The 12853-nt window shown below is 36.0% G+C and overlaps 1 protein-coding gene across 1 annotated transcript in view; it reads right to left on the reverse strand.

The window, feature by feature from the left end:
- The window catches only part of DNAH12 (dynein, axonemal, heavy chain 12), a 68141-nt gene that overhangs the window by 51713 nt on the left and 3575 nt on the right, over nucleotides 1–12853 (reverse strand). Inside the window, exons 3-16 of the mRNA XM_009895746.1 lie at nucleotides 12308–12497; nucleotides 11373–11448; nucleotides 10395–10553; nucleotides 9518–9713; nucleotides 8142–8330; nucleotides 7060–7210; nucleotides 6859–6950; nucleotides 6420–6598; nucleotides 5514–5649; nucleotides 4515–4640; nucleotides 4077–4211; nucleotides 3188–3381; nucleotides 1772–2012; nucleotides 68–253 (exon numbers count right to left, since the gene is read on the reverse strand). Of these exons, the coding sequence (XP_009894048.1) occupies nucleotides 68–253; nucleotides 1772–2012; nucleotides 3188–3381; nucleotides 4077–4211; nucleotides 4515–4640; nucleotides 5514–5649; nucleotides 6420–6598; nucleotides 6859–6950; nucleotides 7060–7210; nucleotides 8142–8330; nucleotides 9518–9713; nucleotides 10395–10553; nucleotides 11373–11448; nucleotides 12308–12497 (2250 nt within the window). The remainder of the gene's footprint in view (nucleotides 1–67; nucleotides 254–1771; nucleotides 2013–3187; nucleotides 3382–4076; nucleotides 4212–4514; nucleotides 4641–5513; nucleotides 5650–6419; nucleotides 6599–6858; nucleotides 6951–7059; nucleotides 7211–8141; nucleotides 8331–9517; nucleotides 9714–10394; nucleotides 10554–11372; nucleotides 11449–12307; nucleotides 12498–12853) is intronic.

Raw genomic sequence — 12853 nt, forward strand, 5'->3', positions numbered from 1 at the left:
TAAGCCATAAAAGGCATCACTAAGAGACCTGATGCTGTATTTGTCACCGTCAAATCTCTGTGCTTACCTTGCTTGCACCTACACTTATAGCTTCAAACTCTTCCAAATAAGGGGCTAGATTCTGCTTTAAAACTTTTCTCAGGGTAGTTCCAGAGTCTGGTGTTAAATCATATCCTACTATACTTGACATCTGCTCCCAATGACGAGTTCTCATGCCAGGGTTACAAAAGATAGTCACAGTGGGAATATTCTCCTAATTGAGGAAAAACATTTTAAGGTAAAAATTGTGATGTGCATTATTACTTAACTTTTTAATCATCTTTGATGTGCATTTAAAATTCTACTGCAGTAGTGGATGACATGAAAATCTTCTCTGAGAAGTACAGACGGATCCATTCTGTTATCCATTCAATTTCTAAACAATTGTAGTAAATTACTTTTATTGGGTTTGTGTGGCAAGGTTTGGGGGGGGGGCTTCAGAGGGTGTGACAAGCTGCTAGAAGCTTCCCCTGTGTCTGATAGGGCCAATACCAGCCCGCTCCAAAACAGACCCTCTGCTGGCCAAGGTGGTAGCACCTCCGGGTTAACATATTCAAGAATGGGAAAAAGTTACCCTGCAACAGCAATTGCAGCCAGAAAAAGGAGTGAGAACACGTGAGAGAAATAATTCTGCAGACACCAAAGTCAGTGAAGAAGGAAGGGGAGGAGGTGCTCCAGACACTGGAGCAAAGATTCTCCTGCAGCCTGTGGTGAAGCCCATGGTGAGGCAGGCTGTCCCCCTGCAGCCCATGGAGGTTAATGGTGGAGCAGATACCCACCTGCAGCCCGTGGAGGACCCCACGCTGGAGCAGTTCATGAAGAACTGAAGCCTGTGCAAAGGACTGTGTTGGAGAAGTTTGTGGAGGACTATCTGCTGTGGAAGGGACCCCACACTGGAGCAGGGGAAGAGTGTGAGGAGTCCTCCCTAAGGAGGGAGGAGTGGCAGAGACGACGTGTGATGAATTGACTGCAGTCCCCATTCCCCATCCTCCTGCACCACTGGTGGGGGGAAGGAGGTAGAGAAATCAGGAGTAAAGTTAAACCCAGGAAGAAGGGAGGGGTGGGGGAAAGGTGTTTTAAGATTTATTTTTATCTTCTCATTACCCTACTCTGATCTGATTGGTAACAAATTAAATTAATTTCTCCAAGTTGAGTCTGTTTTGCCCATGACAGTAATTGGTGAATGATCTCTCCCTGTCCTTATCTCGACTCACGAGCCTTTTGTTTTATTTTCTCTCCCCTGTCCAGCTGAGGAGGGGAGTGATTGAGTGGCTTTGGTGGGCATCTGGTGTCCAGTCAGGGTCAACTCACCACATTACTGAAGAAGAAATAGAAAACTATTACGCACAGTCTTAGCGGAAAAGAGAAAAGGAACAATTTTTCACCTATGTTATGTTAAATTTTGGCTTCCATTATCATAACACATAGTGCCATTTCAAAATTCCCAACTACATCCTTAAATGTTTCTCTGCATCCAAAAATTATTTTTCTTCTGTATGTTTCCACTCTTTAACAATTCATATTCCTAAAACTACAAAGATATGCAAAATCCAATTTTATTAAAACAAATGGGAAAATACAATCCAGAAATTGAGATTGAGATCACGGTGATTGAGAGCACGCTCTCTGTAATAACAGGAGTCTCTGACACTGCATCATCTACCTATACTAAGTGCTGAATTTAGGATTTGTCACTCAGCATCAAATATTAATATCCCTCACCTTTTCTTACCTTGAAGTCTTTAATCTGCTCCAGAACTGAAGAACACATTGTAAGAGTTGGATTTGCCTTTGTTTCTTCCTCTCTCTTTTCTTCTACAGTTCTGTGTTGTGATGTCTTTTTCAACTCCTTTTGAATTTTCTTCTGCTTTTGTTGGAACAGTCTTGATGCTTTGTATATCTCTCTAAAAAACTCATCAACCTCAGCCTCCATGCTTTCCCCATTTAGTTCCAAAAAGGTACCATCCATCCATCTGAGAAAACCCACAAAGTTAGAAAACAGAATAACAAACAAATAGTTATTTAAATTAGAGCAAAGCTCTTGTTTCCAATGATTGTCATTCTATGCAAAATTCTAAGGCACCACTAAACGTGGCTTGATCACACTCTTCTGTGCATTTGTGTAATTCTCAGTCACACACTGAAACCCAAGTAACTGCATGGATATTTAAGTTAAGCTCTGGACAGAGATCAGCATACGACATCAAGACAAATTAGGTGTTTGTTTTTAAAAAAAAACAACACCATACTTTCTAGCCATATCACGTTATAGCTTCCAAAGAGTGCAGGAACTGGTAAACAATCTCACTTAATTTAGATTCAGACATACTACAGTTCTTGTGATAGGATCTAGCCACCAGATAGCAATGTAATCATTTGAGCACACCTTCATGGCATTTTGGACAGCCATTAGGTTAAAAATCGTTTTCATTATATACAGATTGTGAGCTTTCTAAATTGAACTCCTTCCTTTTCTGGTTTACAAAATGGCTCAAAACCAACCAAATTTTTTCTTCCTAATACCTTTCTTTCACAGTTTGCCTTATAGGCTTCACCAGCATGACCAATACAGTTAGAACCCCATATGCAATATACTCCTTTGCATTATATTAAAAAATAAACAAACTGACATATTTTCTAGCTGAATTAAAAATAAGCCTGATATGTAAATTATATTACTATTATAATTGATTTGCTAATAATAAATAAATAAGTGTTTATAAGAAAACAAATCCATATTATTCTACATTATAAGTACTTAAAGGGAGGGTGACAGGTGGACGGGAACAGTCTTTTTTCAGTGGTGCCCAGTGATAGGACAAGAGGTAACAGGCACAAACTTGAACATAGGAAGTTCAATTTAAATATGAGGAGGACCTTCTTTACTTTGAGGGTGGCAGAGCACTGGAACAGGCTGCCCAGAGAGGAGGTGGAGTCTCCGTCTCCAGAAACATTTAAAATTGGCCTGGTTGCCATCCTGTGTGACCTGCTCTAGGTGCACGTGCTCTGGCAGGGGGGTTGGATTAGACAATGTCCAGAGGTCCCTTCCAACCCTGACCATACCGTGATTCTGTGATGTGACATGAACAAAACCAGACATGAGCATTTTTCCCTGCTCTCTCTCATATAGCTTCAAGAGCTGAATTACCTTTTTTCTGCCCGTTGCCATTTCAGTATAAGATGAAAGAGTTTCTGATATGGTTCAATCTCAACTTTCAAGTTGTTCAGGAGTGGGAAGTCACTCGGTTTCCATTTGAGCAGAGTCTCTTCTTTATTAATAAGAGCTACTGTTTCATCAGCCTCCTGTATGCGTTTCTGTAATGCCCTCAGGTCAGCCACATACTGAAATCAATTAATTGTATGTCTTGAGAAATAACAAAGTTATGCTCTGAATAGCTATCGAAATAAGGTATCAAGATACAATAAGCCTTCATATTTATTAAAATTTTAGAAAACATGAGTTAAAAGCTCGTCTTCTTATCCTTGAGTACCAGATTAACACTAGCATTCATTAGCAGAAAAATGAAGTTTTGAGGCTCATAGAAAAATAAAAAACAAAACCAAATAAATCAAATTGCTACCAATCATTCTTTCTAACTTGCTATTTTTTCCTTCAGTTCCTCAATATATCAGAAACAGGGAAGGAAATTCTGATCCCACTGAAGTTATATGCAAATAACATCACTGGGGCCAGAATTCCATCCTTTATATAAACCAGAGTAAAAAAAATCATTCACTTTATATGTCTCTTTTATCTCAGCCCTTGCTGGGATTACCTTTCAGCTAATTTAAGTACAACTTTATAGCAAACCTCCCTTTAAGTGAAGTGTTATTGCCAATGTAATACAAACAAGGGGGTGGAGGGTACACAGGGGTCATTTTATGAGTTTGTTCATTGTGGCAAGAGGGATAATAAACATTTTAGTTCACATTTGCTAAAATAACTGATTACTTTCAATTCTAAGTTTCTTCTATGTCCCCTGTGTATTAAACACACAAAACATTTCTACCCATTTTATACTAAATGTTAATCAGACCTGTTGCATGCAATCCAGTTCTGAGTATTCTTCAAACTCTGTCACAGAACGCGTCAGCTTGTCTAATTCCACCATCAGTTTCTCACATTTATGTATTAGTTCTTGCTCTCCTTTACGTTTAGACTGTTCAATCAGCTACAAAACAATCGTGTAGTGTAGTGAATTTTCACCTTCCTATGAATTAACTAGTACTGACCACAAACAAATTAAGACAATAAGACTTGCCAAATGTTTTAAGTTACAGTGACAATTTTCAAATTACTCCACAAAAAGCCCTCTGTTGATATAAAAATCTGGAAATATGTTATTTATGCATGTCTAAATATGGTTCATGTTCTAGGTGTAGATACATTTAGCCTGCTGAGGAAATAAACAGCTCAGGTAAAGTGAAAAGTCTAACAAGGCAAAATACGCCATAAACAACAAAAATGCTCTTACATCATCGTGCTCATCAAAAATAGGGTTAATCTTCTTTGGCCATAATAGAACTGCTGCATTCAGTGCAATGTCTTCAGGAGCAAATAAAAAAGCATCTAAGAAGTAATTCATTTGCCGATAACACTCCTATAAAAAGAGATTTCACAAAACTTTGGGTATCATAGATATGGTTAAATATAGGGCTGGACAATATTATCTATAAGGATAAAATAGAAGTCTACATTTTACGGATGTTTCAGAATTCAGAGCTACTTCAGCCAACTGAATATTCAAAATACATATGAAAAGTTATTCAAATCCTTGCCCCACTCAGGATTTTATTTCTCTAAATATGACCCTTGAGGCCTCTAAATCTACATGCAAAATTCCTAATACTATTAAAAATATAAGAAATATAGATTTTTCAAAATAAACACGTGTTATATTTACAGACCTATTACCAAAACAGAAAATCTGATACATATAATCATAACATATAGCAAAGAGCTTCTTATCCAGTAATATTTTGGGCTGGCCCACACCTTACTTAATTTTTCAATTTTATTCTCTGAGCACACACAAAGTACTACTGCTAATGTAACATCATCTATAGTCTGTTCAAATAGTAAATTGTTTTTTGTGTGTTGAAAGCCATGACTGGTTTTGCACATAAAATTCTCTTCACACTTGTGTGTTACATTTTCACAAATAGCTTTTTAAGCAGCTCTGAAGTAAGCCTAGGTACAAACAATAAACTGAGTGTTTTACAATCTGCTATGATTTATTAAAAGCTGCACTTCCTCACTGACTTGGAGAACACATGGGAACAGGGAATAAGAAGGAAAGGCATATGGCCAAAAACGAGCTGGACTTCCCACTTCTGTCTGAAGTAACGCTGAGGATACAGTTTATTCACACGTGCAGCATGATCAGACAAAAATCTCTGCACTCCAGAATGAATTCTGCATTTGTATACGCCACCATGTTCGGTAAAAGATCAAGAATTAAAGGATAGTCTACCTTGATCCTTAACAACAGGTCCTGAATTCCTTTGGTTTTGACATTCTTTATGTAAGCTCTTGTTTCCACCATTTCCTCTGTTGTCTCAGGAACTTTTAATGCACGTTCCTTAATTGCTTCAAATTCCCTGCATATCCTATAAATTTATGTAACATAAAATATTAAAATTTTAGTGTGATTGGCTTCAGGCTCAGCTTTAATGGAGTTAGAACTTTAAATTACCTCTTTAAGTATTACCCTTGCACAAACTCCATTACTTCATGAAACTAAATAGGGAATATGACCAAGTCAGTCTAAAAAATCACTGTTTCTTAACTTGCTATAATTGATTTGTTTGAATTTTGGGGTATTCTTTTGCAATAAATGCTTCAATTACTTTTGGTAAGTACATGAACTTAAGCACAGTATCATTAGCATATACACAAACACTTTCCTAGTAAATATTCTGTCATTTTGGCAATGTAGAACTTTGGCACTATAGAACTTAACTATAATTGTTCATTTTAACCAAACAATTTAATATGACTTCACTCATGCTTTAATCCATACCCACAAATCAAGTTTTACAATTTATCAGTATTATTTTCTGTCATTATGAAAACCTAGAGGTATCCGTCATGTAATAAGAGTCTTGCTAATCTTTCCTTTGACAGTGCACACTTAAAAAGCCAGAACAGTAATGAAGCCTTTTTACGTCTGCATTATCCAAGTCTATTAATAAGTTCCCCTACTATTTTTTGAGTTTACAACAGAGGAAAAAATACATCAGCTGGTGCAACTGGCATGAGATCATTAGTGAGCCAAGAGGCTCCATTAAACAGGAGTATGGTATACCTGCATTTTTTCTACACCTTTCTACTATGCATTTAACATATATAGCATTCACAAGCAGAAAATTCTACTTACTTTGCATTTTCCTCTCTGTGATTTGCAACTATCCTGTCCATTAGCATTTTTGCAAAGGTGTTTGCATTACTAGCCAAACCCTGCTTTAAATCCTCACAATTCAAACAGATCATAGGGAAATGAGCCACCTCTGGTAAACTCAAGATTTCCTTCTTGAGGGTGAAGAATTCATCTATGAACTTCAGAAAAACATCAGATTTTACACTTCTGAGCTGTTACTGTTACTTGGCTACATGAATAAGTATTACACATTGAAGAAAATAATTTTTTTTTTTTCTATTTGCCACATGACTTTTAGGGAAAAAAACACTTATGTTGTAGATTTGTAGGTAGTCAAAATAATTTCTAGGTAAAAGCTAAGCACCCGTTATCCTCTGTTCTCTTTATTATTGCTGTGTGTACAGTAAAATTCTTTATAAAATATAGAATTAAAACTTACAGCAGTATATTCATCAAAACTGTGCTCTTCTGCTTCAAATCTTTCTATCCGTGCCTGTGCAGTTCCATCTACAAGCCAGCTGTACCTTTCAACTACAATTCAATAGTATTATATTAATATTATTTTAACGCATATGCTGTATAGTGAGTTCTTTGAAACAAGGAAGTAACACAGTTATTTAAACTCTCTTCTATCACTCACCATAGTTTTCAAAATATTCCTTTGGACCTTCTAAGTTGTCTCTGATAGATTTTTTCAGTGTAGATGTGGCCCATACGATGACATGATTAGGAAGCTCAGCGTCCAGAGTTGTAGTGCCTCCCGTTAGCCATGAACGTATTGTCTGGATGTTCTAACAAAAGTGCCAGTTCTGGTTATTTAAATTTAAGAAAGTAGTGGAGGGATACATATATTTTAAAAGTAAGCTACAATCGGCAGAAGACACTGTGTCAAAAAAGTACAAGATCCTAATTGTGACCAGGGCCAGGTGCTTCATGCACACCTAGAACAACTCTTCCTGATTCAGAAAGTTTAACAGGAAACATGTAAAATGGACAAAAAATTAATTACCTAGTCTTACATAAAATTAAATTCTATCCTATGCGCAAGCACACAAAACTAAATCCAAAACACTTGTCTGAAAGTACCATCATGTACGATTAAAGGCCAATACTCAGTCCACAGGGATACATCTAGAGCCCCCAGAAAGGCTGTCTTCTCTGGAGTCACAGATTGGTTCCTAAGATATAAACCTTTAGAAGTTGTATATATTAGTTGTTAGGGACTTGAGGCTTTTATTTTTCCTAAAGATAAAAGGAATATCAACTCTGATTTTCCTTGTCTTTCTCTGGGGATCTTAATTATTAATGCAAGTTTATAGTAAATCATCACACATACAGCTAAGGTGCTAATTATATTTCTATTATATTCTAGCTAGTTTTCTTTCTGGGTAAATTTTCAGCTTAACCTCTATTTAATGAACAAGCAGACAATTAATGTGTAGACATACACACAGATTTTCAGATTAAAGCAGGAGAATATAACAATCAGTAGCACGTGTACCAATTTTTTTATGAACAAGGAGTAACAAAATGAGTTTCAGAGCCTGGAGTTCTGCTGGGCATCAAGATTCATGTTGTGACCTACAGAATGCTCATGGAAAATAAATACCTCAAGTTGCATTGACTACCACAGTAATGGGAAGCAGAGTGTCCTAAATTACTAATATTTTCATGTACTGAGCAATTTAGCATTTACATATTCAAATAAAGATAAAAACACACCTGGAGAGTCTGTCCTATACGATTTACTATAAACAGAATTGCTTCTTCTAGGTCTTGGAAGCTTGGATAAAACTCCATTTTCTTTTCATCAAGAGTCAATTCCATCTTAAATAAAGGTAGACAATTTCTGTCTTCAGGATCAAAAAGTTTCACAAAAGCTTCAACCGTTCTTCTCAATAATTCTTTCAGCTAGGTAATAACATATAACACGTGTTAGTTCAAAGAACAGAAAGCCCCATCCCACTTTCCCTTCACTCAGTAAGCCAGGACTTCCATTCATTTCAGTACTTTTTGGCCTGATTCATGGATAACTGAAGTAGTGTGAATTTTTCTAATAACTTCAGTGGGTATTAGTCCCAATCCTTAAAGGATGCAAACTAACGAACAAGTAAACAAACATTTCAGAAAAGCCCAGACATTTATTTCTGCTACAAATGTAGGTCTGTTACTAATACATGCGTGAAGTATAAATGAAATATCTGGAATGCATTTTCCTCTGACTTTTTTTTTTTTTAATATAACAATTATTTGAGTAGACTATTGTTCCATTATTTTTCTAGAAAGTAAATAAAGGCTTAATCCTAAAAATAACTGCCTTCGCGAACTGCTGAACGTATATATTCCCACTGATTATTATATTCTTAAATAAAACAACGTAAACAAGAGATGCTTTAAGTTAATTGGAAGTTTAAGGATTTTTAGTTTTCAGTAAACTAAAAAATCTGAAAAACAAGTGTCTCAGTCTGAAATCAGTGATTTCAGTTGAATACTCTTGTGTTACTATTATTAGGAAACAAAACAATTGGAAATTCCAAAACAAAACAATATTAACCGAGAAACATTTCATACAACTTCCATAAACGGGGGGGGGGAAATGTGCAGAACACTGTGATATCATTTTCCACAGGAAAAAAAATGTGTTTGGAAATTTTGCAGAACGATAGCCACTTGCATACACGTTGGCAGAGCTGGAGAGCTGGACTTTCAGTCTGTGTGTGTAAGCATGTTTGCTTTCAAAGGAGAGACCAGGTTTTGTTCATTTTGCTAATATATGACATGTAATTGTAGTGCCAAGATCGGCAATAGCAAGGGTCCTGAGAACACTGAGATATTTCTTTCTTTAAGCGAATTACATTCTTGTTGGTTGAACAAATAAATTTTCTGTGCCTAAAAAACTAGAAGAAAAAGCAGCAGACAAGACCACATATTTATCTTAAAGGAGAGAAGTTAACAATATTTAACACTGAATACTTTACTGTATTATATGCAACAGATGGCTAACAGATTAATTAAACAGGCTCCATATCATATAATGTGCTGACTCATTAAAATTACCTAAATTTCACATTAAGTTATCAGAGAGGAAAGATTTTTACCTGATTAGACATAAGCATAGCCACACAGTTATAAAAAGAGTCAACCTGATCCAATTTTACACCTTTCAATGCCTCCTTCTGAGTGAAGAGACCAATAACTTTTTGATACCACGTATTCAATATCTTCTCTTCTGCTTTAGAACAGCTTAGAGAGACATCAGTCTTTAAAGATTCACAGTCAACTGGCCTTTTCAATCTAGAAAAGAAAGTTACAGGCAACTTCATTAAGAAAATTAAAAACCTCATGGAGTAAAGTGACAGTAATCTATACCGTATTACAAACCCACTCTTTTTTAGCAGAAAGCACAATGGGAACCTAAGCATCACTTCTGTAGACTTAAATGAGGAAAAAAACACCCCAAACCCCAGGAAATAAAGAACAGTTACCAGAAAAAAATGAGGAAAAAGATAGTAAAAATTATCTTTTTCAAAGTTATGAAAATGAAAAGTTCCAAGATTAAAAATAAAATAGAACAGCAAGAAATCTCATTTTTAGGGTTACTGTAGAATTCCCTACAGATAACACTACTACTAGAAGTCAGTTTTTCAAACGCTAGTTCAACCAGACTCCTATGGGGATCACAGCATTAAAATTAAATAAATAATGAGGAGACCCTTATGGAATTAAAGGCAAAATATAAATCAAAAGGGCTGATACTACCAGTAATTTAAGCACCAGTAAAATATTTATATGTAACAGAGAAGAAAAGTTAAATGAGTCATAACACAAAGTAACCTACTCAAAGAACATTAAATGACACATTGAAGAAATTTATTGTATAAAAAAACCCTACAATAAATAATAAAATTGAACAAATTCTTCTTTACCAGCTTCAAAAACCTATATGGGTTAATAATTCACCAAAACAGTCTTTACCTGAAACTTGAGAAATCCACTATAAGAAAGTTAGAGAATGCTGCATAACCAAAATCCAGTAGAGTTTTCATTGTGGGGTGGAGAACGTGCAAGTTGGAAAGGATTTGATTTTTTGCTTGGATAAAACTGTTATGCCATGGTCTAGAAAAATCCAGGCCTCTGAAAAAAACCCACAACAAAACAAACAAGCAAACAAAAAGTGAAGAGCTCAATCAATACTTGAATAAAACATCCTTACATATAAAAGGTAGTATTAAAAACCTTATTCCCTAAGATGAAGTTAAGTGCCACACACTTATCCTCAATATGATGCAGTGGAAGCCATAAAGATACTCTGACTGATCAACGATGTTTTATACTCCAGAGTATTTTCAGATCACCTGTTCTTCCTGAAGCTCTTTCATTGTAAATTTCTAACTACACCAAGTGCTAACAGGAAGTATTTATCATCAATATTCAGATGACGCACACTCTGATGTTTCAGCAAATTGTACATTTCAGATAATTATATTCTGTCTGCTTGAATCCCTCTTCTATTCTAGCAGAGCATAATACAAGGTTTCACCTTGTAACACCGATGTCATATGAAACCTTGGCATTACATGAAGTTTTAGCATGTTAAAGTACTGTACAATGCTACTGTCTGCCAGTAAACTGCCCTGTACACGCACACTTCATTCCAGAGGTCACTGCAATATGACTTTAGTGTCTGGGCAATCAGAGCCAGAAGCCTCATTTACTCTATGTAACTGTAACAACAGTAATAAAACACTGTCAGTGCTAAAACTTTGTAAAGCATTCAGATATAAGATGTTCAAATGTAAGACCCTCTACAGAGAGAAAAAAATGTCTCACTTCTGGAGTCATGAGACTCCAGAATTAATATTGTGCCATAACTCTGTTCATGCAGCTCAAGGAGAATTTCACTCATGCAACTGTGTTTTGCCAGTGGGTTATTTGCTAACTTAATCCACTCACAGAGGTGATAAAGGCAAAGGCGCCTCCTCTTCATCTTCAAGTCCTTTCACGTCTGGTTTAATAAGAACATTTCGCACTAGGGGGGAAAAAAAAAAAAAAAAAGATGATTAGAAGAAAATTAAGCCATATTCAACAGACTCATTCTTTCTTCAGGTTGAACCAAGCACATAAAGCACATAAAGGTAAATGTCTCATCCACGTCTTCACAACACATTCTCCCAAAAGTAACTCAAAATCATAGCTTTTGCTAAATATCTATACAGATTCAGGTGGCTTAATTCCAATTCCATCCCCTATTCATGAAGGTTTTCAGATAGACTAGTGTTTAAATAATTCAGTACTTTCTTAAGTAATTTCTTCACTGAGAGGATGGTCAGTCACTGGAACAGGCTCCCCAGGCAAGCGGTCACAGCATCAAGCCTGTCAGATTTCAAGGAGCATCTGGACGATGTTCTTAGTCATATGGTTTATTTTTAGGTAGTCCTGCGAGGAGCAGGGAGTTGGATTGGATGGTCCTTATATGTCCCTTCCAACTTCAGATATTCTATGATTCTAAGTATTTATGGCAATTTTGTTTAATATAATTATAGTGGGATACTATAATTATCCCACTGATAACATTACAAAGAAGTTAGTCCCATGTTAAATTGTGTGGGGTTTTTTAATCTGCATTTTTAAAAAGATCAGCCATCCACCAAAATATTGACAAAATTTGGCTTGATTTCAGATCCTATGAATGTAAATAAAAAAGACATTAATACACGACTGCAAGGGAATACACAAAAAGAGAAATCAGTGGTTAATTACAAAGATCATGCCTGCCTGAAAGAACAATCTAGAAAAATTATTTTCAGAGGAAGAACATGGAACAGCTTATAATATATACAGACGTATATTAATATATTAATGAGTACTGTTTAGTTTCTGGTACTTACCCACACATCTTTTCATGCTCATTTCATAATCCCTTATTACCTCCCCTAAAAGCTTTTCAGCTAACAGCTCTCTATTTTTGCCTTCCATGAGCGACTGCGGCACCAATGTGAGCATGGACATTAGCCACTGCTGCTGAATGGGAACCACCGGATTATTTTGCACACACTTCTTCATAAAGAGATAGTTTGTCTGAAAGGACAATATTGTCAGAGGTCTAATAATTGGCTATGTAAATATTTTTGCATTAGGCTTGACAATCAAGTCTCTTTTTATTCACCATTTCTTATACTTAAGGACATGTGACATAATCTAACCTTTTCAGTATTCATTGACTAGTACACTTAAAGCTACTATGTGGTTGGTAAAATGGTCTCCCTGACTCAATGCTTAAATACAAAATATTGTACTTTTAAGTATGGCATTGTCCTTGGTTCTCTGCTGAAGTTTATGACTGACAATAAAACAGTTCAAGGTTCCTGTTAACTGTTCTTTGGACAAACATTTACCTGGCAAAAAGTATGCACAAATGGCTGGGGCGGGGGGGG

The sequence above is a fragment of the Charadrius vociferus genome, unplaced genomic scaffold, assembly GCF_000708025.1.
Source record: "Charadrius vociferus isolate BGI_N301 unplaced genomic scaffold, ASM70802v2 scaffold512, whole genome shotgun sequence".
Classification (NCBI taxonomy): domain Eukaryota; kingdom Metazoa; phylum Chordata; class Aves; order Charadriiformes; family Charadriidae; genus Charadrius; species Charadrius vociferus.